Here is a 12,286-nt window from a genome sequence, read left to right as displayed (position 1 = left end):
TTTTCCTTTTTATTCTCCCAATTTTCACAGAAAGGTATGACATAAATGTCATCAAATAACGTTGGACAAACTAGAATGGCATAAATTAAAGGCACACAATGACAATACAAAGAAAACGAAAACGGAAATGAAAGAGGAAGGAAGGGCAAGCAGCACACGACAATGACCAAGTAATTATAGTTACACATACAGTCAAACATTCATAAAAAGTGCTCAACACACATGGGCACATCAGAATGAATGCAAGTTGTAAGAGTACAACCGGGGCTTTCCAATCCAATGAATCACTTCCTTTATGAATCAGAGTACTAGATACATTCTTGGGCAAGTAATCTATCAGGGGCTGCCATATATTTATGAACCTCTGTTTCCTTTTTTAGATTTGTTTTGGGGCTTTTCATGCTATTATTTGATAGGAAAGTAGACTCGACCCTCTCTTTCCACTGGAAGTACTCTATACACAGTACTATGTTGGTAAACAGCACTCTGCATTAGACTGGCTGGACTTTTAAACTAAATGATCAATCAGAAACCGTTTTGCAATGGCGTAAAGTACTAAGTACATTCACTGAAGTACTGCACTTAAGTACAATTTTGAGTATTTATACTTTACTTAGTATTTCTAATTTCCATTCTTTTACTTCCACTCCACTACGTCTCAGAGGGAAAATATAGTACTTTTACTCCACTACAATTATTTGAAAACATTAGTTACCAGTTACTTTGTAGATTTTGATTATTACAAAAAGTACATTAATCCACTTCAGCCCTACAGTATGTACATTTCGGCCATTTGAAAACAGCTGATCCACAAAAAGAATGATGCATTTGAAAACATGAAATGGGACATTCTGCACAATGGCTACTTTTACTTTAGGTACTTTAAGTACATGTTGATGCCAATACTTTTGTACTTTTACTCAAGTACATTTTGAATTCCAGACTTTTTACTTGTAACAGAGTATTTCTACAATGAAACGTGTGAGTACGTTTTTACGTTCTACCGCTGCCGTTTTGATCGTCACAGTTTGATTCCACAAATGCTGGCCTGAAAAATAATCTCCTCTCCTCTCCTCTCTCCTCTCTCCTCTCCTCTCCTCTCCTCTCCTCTCCTCTCCCTCCTCCCCTCCCCTCCCCTCCCCCTCTCCTCTCCTCTCCTCTCCTCTCCTCTCCTCTCCTCCTCTCCTCGCCTCTCCTCTCCTCTCTCTTCCCTCTCCTCTCCTCCCTCTCCTCCCCTCCCCTCTCCTCCCCTCTCCTCCCTCTCCTGTAGTTCATAGTGTTGTTCGTGGTGAAGGTCCTGAAGATGAAGGAGGTGAATGATGTGAGGGAGTATGAGGAGGAGCCCTCCAAGGCAGCAGCAGGTCTGCTCAAACGGCCTCAGCCGGAAGACAACAATGATGCAGGTCATCAGAACTCCATCCATGGGTGAGTCCATTAATAACCACACTGCTGTAGAGTCTCTTTAGAATGTGCACAAGGCCACAGATTAACACAGGACATGCATGACAGAATGTCTAAAGCTGGGTTCAAACCTGAAGCTATTTCTTCTATTCTAGTTGCTTCTATCGCTTCACTTTGGTCACGCAGGTCCGCGTTGGTAAAAAAACAAAATGTCCTGTTGGAATCAAGGCGAAACACCCGGAAAAAAGGGAGTCCCCAACTCCAAACACCAAAAACATGTCCATGTCTCCGGACAACATCAACGCTGATTGGCTGTCAGGACGCGATGGGTGGAGTGGGGGTGAAGCGAAGGTCGATTCAGTTGGATTTTTCCAAGTGGGGGCGAAGATACCGAGGCGACCGTTCGCGCTGTGAAACAAGCAATTATGATCAAACCAATGGATTATGTTTTGGGTTGAATCAAATTAGGTAGTCTACAAGAGTAGTGTCACGGAGGGACTTTTACCGTGACCGTGGCTGCGTGGCGGGGAAACCGTGAGACTCGATCGGTGAGAGAAAAAATCCATGCTTTTTACATTGTGTTTTCGGTGGAGAAGTCTCGTTGTAAACAGTCTGCCTTCCCTTCACTACCAAAAGAATCGCCCCGTTTTCAGCTTGACTCGTTATCATTCTGAATCAATTAAAGTTACATTGTGTGATTAAACGTGAGTAAGTCTAACTCCGAGGCAAAGCACTGTGTGTGAAGCGAAAGTTTAAACAGCAGCTGGAGGTTTATTCTTTGCTGTATGATGGTGTCGCTAAACATGCACCCTTAATCTACAAGCCCACAACGTATTGGATCAGCGACGCATTGTGGACTTGTAGATCAGCTCACTTTTGCAGCGGCGAATGGAGACTTCTGCCTCGCGAGACCAGCCGCCTTTTAACGTTACATGCGCCCAGAATCTCGCGAGAAGTGCGGCAGATTTGTTTTAATTAAATATAAATTAATTCGAAGCTACATTTTTTCTATCGAATCTTCTTTTATTGTTAACATTCAAGCGAATATTCGAATATAGAATATTCTTTCACAGCTCTAGACGGCATACCTTCGTCATGGTCAATAACTACACTTTATACGGCGGAGCTGCTGAGCCCCGTCGGTAGGTAATTTGTATCCCAATCAATGGTGTGATTAACCCATCCGGTAGCTTGGTATCTCAGCTACTGCACCATTCAATGGTCTGACCTGACGAATTCCCATTCAGTGCTTTGATCTCATTCGAATGGGGTGGGTCATCACTATGTCCGTACATGGACAAATTGGTCTTGTCCGTGGCAAATTTTAGATTTTATTTTTACCATTATAATGTTCTTATTTTGATCATAAGACCCAATTACTGAATGTCAAGTCTCCAGGTTTTCTTCAGAATATGTACAGTATGACACTTATTTACTATGACACTATGGCACATTAGGAGTCCAACAGTGGTTTTAAAATGTTTTATTTTCAAGGACCCCCTTAACTCTGGGAGTGTACAAATACGGGTCCATTGGTTCCATTTGTACCCTCTCAGAGTTACAGGCCTGTTATGGTCATTCAGGGCTAGCTCTTTATGTGTAACTGGTAATATTATTGTCCAATAATTTTGTATGTCCGTGACAAAAAAAAAAAAATTGGCAAAAATGTCCACCACAAGCCAGCATGGCGATGACCCCTGGGCACACAGGATGTTGATTTTGATTTCCGTTAAAACCATTCAGTGATCACTTGCTGTCCGACTCAAAATGGAGACATGGTCATTCTGTCTTTATGGCACAAATTGTCGTCAAAAGTTACATGCATATTCTTTTCTGGATTTCCTGTTATCAGCTACAGGTAGGTACTAGATAAAACATCATAATAAAGTAGGGGCAATGGCATAGCCAATGCACCATTTGGCACCATGAGTGTGATTATCATTACCATTATCCCCCATTTATAGTTCCAAAGGTGCCATCATATCACCATTCCCCTATAGTTTGTGTGTAGGCGAGTACCCACAGAGTCCAGCCAATGCTGCTGCCGTAAGCTTTAAACCAGAACTATGCCCAGAACATGCCAACCCAAGTAAAACTAAGTTCACTTGACTAGTGATTAGTGTCTTTATCTTTAACTTCAGGAATCACAAAACTAGGACATTTTCACACATTCTCCCACATGCTGACAGCAGAGTAAGCTTGTATCTATCTATAAATGCGAGAAGTCTCTGCGTGTGTGTTTGTAATCCGCGTATCTCGAGAACCGTTCGTCCCACCGGCTTCAGATTCGGCACGTGCGCTCCCCGCCGCGGCACGGAGTGCAGTGCCGGGCCTCGACCCGACCCGACGCGCGGTTTTCCCTAACCGGCGCGAAACGTTCGGAATCTCCTTATGCGGGGCTGATTGTTGACATCAGGCTGTTCCGGAGGAAATCGGCGCAAAATCGGTCATTGTGACATCACTGCAGTGCCGGGCGCAAGCGCTGACTCATTGTGACATCACTGCAGTGCCGGGCCTTGCCTCGACCCGACAGATATCTCCGTATATGGGCATAAGACTGAGAACTCCATATATGGGCATATGGGCAGATACAGAGATCTCCATACAGTATATGGGCATATATAGACAGATATCTCCGTATATAGGCATAAAAGGGACACAGACTGATACAGAGATCTCCATATGGGCATATGGGCAGATACAGGGGCCTAGACCCGACAGATATCTCCGTATACTGAGAACTCCATATATGGGCATCTTGCCTCGACCCGACAGATATCTCCGTATATGGGCATAAGACTGAGAACTCCATATATGGGCATATGGGCAGATACAGAGATCTCCATACAGTATATGGGCATATATAGACAGATATCTCCGTATATCTATCTATAAATGCGAGAAGTCTCTGCGTGTGTGTCTGTAATCCGCGTATCTCGAGAACCGTTCGTCCCACCGGCTTCAGATTCGGCACGCGCGTTCCCCGCCGCTGCACGGAGTGCAGTGCCGGGCCTCGACCCGACCCGACGCACGGTTTTCCCGAACCGGTGCGAAACGTTCGGAATCTCCTTATGCGGGCTGATTGTTGACATCAGGCTTTTCCGGAGGAAATCAGCGCAAGCGCTGACTCATTGTGACATCACTTCATAAAAGGCTCTGACATCACGTACGCCACATGAGTCAACAAAAAATGGACGCATAGTGCAGTGCTCGGCCTCGACCCGACCCGATACACGATTTTCTGGAACCAGCACGAAAGGTTCGGATTCTGATGTCTGACATCAGCATTTTCCGGAACTGGCACTGTGTCTGCATAGATCTCCATATATGGGCATAAAATGGAAGCAGACAGACAGATACATATATCTCCATATATGGACATAAATGGACACAGGCAAACAGATGGTCAAAGATCTCCATATATGGGCATAAAGTGGACGCAGACAGGCAGATACAGATATCTCCATATATGGGTATAAATGGACACAGGCAAACAGATGGTCAAAACGGGTCCTATGACAACAGGTATAATGGGGTTTGCATTAACCCATTCAGGCCGGGTACACATTTTAGTGTATGGGAGGGGCTTACAGTACATGTACAGTATCTAGCAACATATTTGTTTTTGTAGGCTAATTTCTGATTTGGGCCTAACTATAGGTTGGCCTAAATGGGTTAAAGGGGGAAACGGCTCTGTGTCTGCAACACAGTCGGAGGCACAGACAGATACTCCATATATGGGCATAAATGGACACAGGCAAACAGATGGTCAAAACGGGTCCTATGACAACAGGTATAATGGGGTTTGCATTATGGGCATAAAGTGGACGCAGACAGACAGATACAGATATCTCCATATATGGGCATAAATGGACACAGGCAAACAGATGGTCAAAACGGGTCCTATGACAACAGGTATAATGGGGTTTGCATTAACCCATTTAGGCCTAACCTATAGTTAGGCCCAAATCAGAAATTAGCCTACAAAAACAAATATGTTGCTACATACTGTACATGTACTGTAAGCCCCTCCCATACACTAAAATGTGTACCCGGCCTGAATGGGTTAAATTAAAGGGGGAAACGGCACTGTGTCTGCAACACAGTCGGAGGCACAGACAGATACTCCATATATGGGCATAAATGGACACAGGCAAACAGATGGTCAAAACGGGTCCTATGACAACAGGTATAATGGGGTTTGCATTAAAGGGGGAACCAGCACATGTGTCTGCAACACAGTCGGAGGCACAGACAGATACAGAGATCTCCATAATGGGGATAAAAGGGACACAGACAGACAGATACAGAGATCTCCATATATGGGCATAAAATGGACCCAGAACTATATCTGCAGTGATCTCCATATATGGACATAAAATGGACGCCGACAGACAGACAGATACAGATATCTCCATATATGGGCATAAATGGACACAGATGGTCAAAACGGGTCCTATGACAACAGTATAATGGGATTTGCATTAAAGGGCGGGGCATTCATTCCCTATTTACATCGTTCCCGAGTTGGCCAGGTCGCCGACTAGACGCTGGGCCGCCCGAAGGGCGGCCCAGCTTCTAGTAAATATGAATTAGGTATTACATGCATATCTATTATGTTTTAATTGACCAAATAACATCAATCAATCATCTATGGGTGTTTCTTTATCTATGGAGCTACCTATTCCCTCAGTGTGGCTAACTTGTATCATGTTCTACTGATTATCATGCATGGTAGCCATCGTTTCTTTTAAACTAAAGTAACTAAAGTTCATTATATCCATCCCCCAAGTCACTAAAACGTTTTGGCACGTAATCTTTGACTCTGGTCTGACAAACCAACACACAACAAAACACACAAACACAGGCACACACACACACACATGCACGGCGTCGCACGAGCGCACGTGCACACACACACACACACACACACACACACACACACACACGCACACACACACGCACACACGCACATACGCACACACGCACACACTCACACACACGAGGCAGAAGGAGCAGCTCTGCCATGGGGATTATTGTGTAAGTTGTCCAGATAGGTAGATAGGATCAAAGAGCCCATGTCCATATGGAGATGTGATTATAGTGTTAACCTCCCCCACTTCTTATCTTCCTGGCCTTGAGCTCTGATGATAGTCTCTGTGCCTGCTAACGCCACACATCTGCTAATCACCAACCAACATGCATTCTGTCCAGAGGAAGGCTTGTGCCCAGACACACCAGCCATGTGTGTCAGCGGATAGAAACGTGCCGTAAAGCTCTAATTTATACAGTGACGTCTTACAGTGTCGCTCTCGGAAAATAATAGATTCCAACGCATACGACAAAGTAATAATGCTCAGCCAAGAGCAAACCTGAAGGTTAAGGCCGAACACATTAGTTTTGCATTGAAGGTATAATACAGTAATGCTTTGCTGTTAGTGAAGTGATGTCCTTTCTTGCGTGGGTAATGTTGTGAGTGCTGTCATTTCCTTGTGGTACATAGATTTTTCCAAGTCAATCCTCATGAATTCTTCATGTGCTTTGCTCTGTCACTCACACGCTAACCCTCGTTGCTTTTCTATGACTTTCTATGCCTATCGATTCATCCTTTCCTCTACTTTGGCTTTCCTCTATTCGCTCAATTCCCTTCCTTCTCCATCCGTGCGCCGGTCACTCATTCACACTCATTGCGGTTTTCCCTCTAGGGCTGTCACGATTATGACATTTTACTTACTTACTTATCCTCTTCGTCCCGGTTGGGACATAAGGCCGCAATCATACACTGCCACTGAACCCTGTCTCGTGCTTTGGCCTGTGCTTCGTCCCACGAGAGACCCATTTGACATTTTACATGCCGATCATTTGTCACTCAAATAATTGCGATTAACGTTAATTGTGTTTTTGTCGTTGACAATTACATTTCTGTTGGGCTTGTAGGCTTTGAAGTTGCACATGGCAGATATGACACATAACCTAAATATACAAAGAAATACTGACATATTTGACAACTTTATACCTAAAAAAGAACATTGATAGTGGAAATAGCCGATCTACAAGCTCAATCGCGACACGTTGTGAGCTTGTAGATCTGCTATTTCCACTATTTTTGAAAAATGTTTGAAATTATAAACATTGTTCAACATGGAAACGATTATGACGATTATGTCACAATAATTGTGATTAGACGATTATGTAATCATTGTGACAGGCCTGTTTCCCTCATGTTTTTTACCTCTTCTCTCTCTCTCTCTCTGCTGCAGGAAGCACGTGCAGAATGGCCTCACCAAGGAGAAACATCTATAATGACCTCCCCGTCGCCACCGCCTGGCACTTGAGTACAAATACAAGCAAGAGGAGGAGGAGGCTCATCTGGTGTGGCTCGCGCTCAAAACCTGGCTGAGAGCAGAGCTCCACGAAAACAGATTAAAAAAAGGACGAAAAATAATTTTAGGACGCAATCTTTTTAGTTTTGTCTCATTCGGTTTGATTCTTTTTTCTGTCATCATTGTTTTTTTTTGTTTTTTTTATAGCACTGTGAATGTTATTTCAGGTGACCTTACAGTCTTATTGTTAGCACCGTCACACCATGGTAGATCACTTAGAGAGGTGAGACGGAGCGGGGAGTTGGTCACGTGCAGACCAGAGTCATGTACAGCTCTGCAGGGTGTGTAGATACTCTCTGCGCTCATAATCATCATCCTCATGGTCATCACAATCATCATCATGGCGGCCCTGGACAACACGTACAGGGGCTAAAGTGCTCATCCAGTCTTGACCAGTCTATGACCCCCATGCTGGAGGGGTGAGCAAAGTTCAAAGTTCTCTCTCTCTCTCTCTCTCTCTCTGTCCTGACTCCAACAGGACTGATTGACCACCAGTGTTTGTGTAACACAACCGACCACGCGACATTTTTATTTTATTTCCGTTGCTTTCCTCCTCATCCTCCTTGACTCCAGATGGGAGGTTTCGAAGACCCCGGCCGTAAAAGAAAGGGAAGGTGTTTGCACCCGTGCATCATTCACACAAAAAAAACAGCTCTGCCGTGGTCTCTCGCTCTCTCTCTCTGGTGTCGTCTGACCAACTCAACTCGTATTGATTTTCCATATCATCGCACAGGTGGATGGCTGCGAGCCACGGAGCGACCCCCCCAGCGTGTCCGGGGTGGGGTGGACGGCTGCCCCTGTGCTCTGATCGCGCTGACAGATTAGTCTTTTGTAATGTGAAGGACATAAAGTGCATTGCTGGTCATTTCATGATGGGAAACATTTCACATTTTTGTTTAATTTCAGCTCGTTTTTTCTTTTCCTTCCAAAGATGTTTTTTTGTTTTCTTTTTCTTCTCTCTCGTGACGGAATAGGCGATGGAAATATTAACTTTTACTGCGATTTAACAATTTTATGTTTTTTTTTGGTGTCTTTGTCTAACGTCTGTTGAAGCACTGATATGAAGGCATTACAAGCTGATTGCTGGTTTAATGATGACAGTTTGATTGATTGATTGGGTTTCGGTATCATCCTCATGATTTCTTATTTTTTTTATATGAATGTGAATAATATCCAAAACAATTAGTGGGTGGTGGTGGTGGCAGCCGGGTTCACAGTACAATTGGCCATGGATTTATATAGAGATAATAAAAAAAAACTAAACAATGAAGTTTGATTTAAAAAAAAAGATAAGAAAAGAAAAAAAGACATATGCACACATTATGGTATTGTGGAATGCATGGCATTGGAATGGTTTTTGGAAATACGCAATGAAGTTGTTTTAAAAAAAAAAGAAACGACAAAGAAGAAAAACTACTATCGATGTAATCTTAACCTCTTTATCAATGTGCATAACTTTCCTTCAAAGTGAACTCACCTGAAGCTGCAGAGATAACTGGACACATGCCGTGTTTGTGCGTGCGTGCGCGCGCGCACACTTCCAAAAATGAACCTGCCTCCTCTGACCTTGGTGTGTGAGCAGGGTTCGATTTGCTGGGGGAATACAGGGGACATCCGTGCCTCTGCTTTTGATACTGACATCCCTATTTTGGGCAAATTGTCATAATATAATACAACATTTTTATTATTCAATTCAAGCGAATACTGTGGCAGATCTGCGAGCTCACAATGTGTCACGATCGATGTGTGAGCGTGTAGATCTGCTATTTTCACTAATTGCCATATGAATAATATAGGGGTACAGTGGCGCCATGTCACACCGAACTTTGATTCTGCTTATGCGATGGATTCTTGCAATGCTTTTCAATGGGAATGGAGCGGTTTGTTGCCATTGGCAGATTTCAAAAAAAAAAAAAACATTCCCATTGAAAAGCATTGGCAGAATCAACGTTAAGTAAATGGTTAAGAAGATGTCCCTCTGTTTGTTTTCTATACAAATGGAACCCTGCGAGGCATGGTCTCTGTGTGTGAGTGAATGTACTGTACTGTAGGCCTATGCTGCAGCTCGATCTGCAGGAGTCCCCATTTGTTGAAGAAAACCATGAAATATGAATAAGGGTTGTATCCGTCCTCTATACCTTCTCGATCAAATTCAACTTCTTGTTTTGATGAACGGCATGCTTGTTCTGCTGGAGTAAGGCCACAGACGTTGTTATTGTCTTCAGCAGATGATGCGTCCCAAACTGTCCAGTACACATGGTCTCGTCTTCCACGTCCCCTCAAGGCCTGCTGACTGGCTAGGAGAACTCTGTAAACATGGTTAGCGGTCTGTGGGGGAGATTACAAACTAGCTCATGATTTTATTTACATTCAACATCATCTTCGCTGCTGATCTTACCTTTTTTCATCCTCGTCGATGAGTTTTTGGAATTGCTGCTGTTTTCGCTCTGAGAACACTGTTTGCATATTCCAATCATTACGTGTGTCCCTTTTGTTCTGCTGTGTAGGGGTTGGTGGAGACGATAGGGTTGTTTTTATGGATCACAGTTGTCTGGGTTTTAGTCCTAAACCTGTTCCCCCCTTTTTCATCGCTCTCATTCCGATTTTACTTGATAAGAAAGAAGCTAATGTTCAGGTTATGTGGGGGTACTGTGGACCCTATACATATGTTATGTGTGTGCAGTACCACATCGTGCTATGTTTTATTAATGTTCTATACTATAATTTATTTAGACAGATTCTATATCATCCAAAGGCATCAAATAGCTTTTTTTTTTCCAGAGCCATTGCTTTCTGATTTTAACCTCTATATGTGGAAGGAGGAAAGCCAACGTTTGCTGCATGTCATTCTAATGTGGATGACCTGCCTGTTCAGTTCATCTCCTCTACCTCCACCCTGAAGATTTATCTCCTGTGAAACTAGTTTATCAATGTTTTCACCTTTACTAGTTGCTAAACTCTCTATACCAGTGGTTCTCAAAGTGGATTCCAGGGACTCTGTGGGTTCCTTTAGGGGGGTAGTATGTAAGAGTCAGAGTATGTAACTCAGAGTCAGTGTACAAATGGAACCAAATGAACCCGTTAGGGTTCATTTGGTTCCATTTGTACACTGTCAGAGTTGTACACTGTGAGAGTTAAGGTAAGACCTTGAAATTTGAAAGTTTGAAACACTGCTCTTTTCTTTTCTTTTCTTTTCTTTTCTATGTTATTGCCGAATGGGTTTTCCGATTAGTTGCTATAACTGGTAATTCCAATGGGGGGCAGAGTTTGCTGTAAACCCACAACTATGATCTCAGTTTAGGTAGAATTGGTTCCTGTGGTTCACCGTGGCCTGGTGAGCTATCCGCTGTACTGTCTCTACAAAAGGCTTCTAAGTGTTCTTTCCCTCCACCTCTGCCCGGCTCTCTCCCAGTCTGTCTACAGACAGCACTATGACTGACAATGTGAATCAAGGATAAAACCACTTCTGAAATCTGTTTCATTCAATGATTCTGACCCCCTTGAAGAAGAAAAAAAGAAAGAAAGAAATACAATTTGTGTTATAAAGGGAAAAAAATATTAAAGAGTATTTATAGCCGCCTAGTTTCCTTTCAGTGCAGAATTGGCATGTCTTTCTTAAGCATTCAATACAATGTTGGCTTAGAGTTCAGTTCATCCTGGGTTAAGGGTAGATGCTACTAGGGATGGGACGATATAAAGATGTCATATCACGATTATTCGCGATTTACGATATTATCGCGATAATCAAAATCTATTATCCTGGGGCGGAACATTTGCCAAAAAATTGCAGATCTACGATCGGGTATTTTTTGGCAAAGATATTTGATAGAGTGGGAAAAAAAGACTATCGAGTACGCATGTTATAAGTACATTTTACCAATTATAGAGGGTTTAAGTGGTACCGGATGATCCCAGTGCATGACGGAGGGTGATATCACGATAAATTAAATCTCCACGATACGATTATCACGAGTGTTTTTTTATCACGATAAACGATAATATCGCTTAATCATCCCATCCCTGGATGCTGCTTGAGAAACATTTGGCAGATGAAGCTCTCATTATGACAATGCATTTACATGTTGGGTTTTGGGCGACGTATTGATGCTTTTAGAATGTCTGTGCCAACTTCATTCACAAACCCATGTGTTTCTGGGACCCTGGTGATGACGAGGAAGAGGTTGTAGTGAATATGAGGGGCAAGTTGTTGCTCCGCAGGTATTTCTTACAAATTGCACTGTAATTTATTACTATTATTTTTATTGTTCATTATTAAATAGGCTAAAGAAGTAGTAGACGTAGAGAATCTGTGGGAATTTTTATGACTTTCTTTTGAGGGGACAAAATCATGATGTGATGTCAATCTCTGTTCAAAAGTGTATTTTCAGAATACATGTTTTATTTGGACCAACGATACACTGTAAGGTCTATCTATCTACCCCCCCTCCCCCCACCCCGTTTAGTTTCAATTTGACCAGATTCTGAATCTGACCACTTGATAA

At 43.0% G+C, this 12,286-nt stretch overlaps 1 protein-coding gene across 1 annotated transcript in view; it reads left to right on the top strand.

The window, feature by feature from the left end:
- cers1 (ceramide synthase 1) overlaps positions 1 to 7,704 on the top strand; it is a gene marked incomplete at both ends in the record, with an annotated part of 57,740 nt that extends 50,036 nt beyond the window's left edge. The window contains 2 exons of the mRNA XM_080730318.1: positions 1,271 to 1,425; positions 7,662 to 7,704. Of these exons, the coding sequence (XP_080586444.1) occupies positions 1,271 to 1,425; positions 7,662 to 7,704 (198 nt within the window). The remainder of the gene's footprint in view (positions 1 to 1,270; positions 1,426 to 7,661) is intronic.
- Between the last annotated feature and the right edge of the window lie 4,582 nt (positions 7,705 to 12,286).

Source organism: Nannobrachium achirus (assembly GCF_963921795.1).
Source record: "Nannobrachium achirus genome assembly, chromosome: 1".
Taxonomy (NCBI): Eukaryota; Metazoa; Chordata; class Actinopteri; order Myctophiformes; family Myctophidae; genus Nannobrachium; species Nannobrachium achirus.
This window is presented reverse-complemented; position numbering and strand designations above follow the sequence as displayed.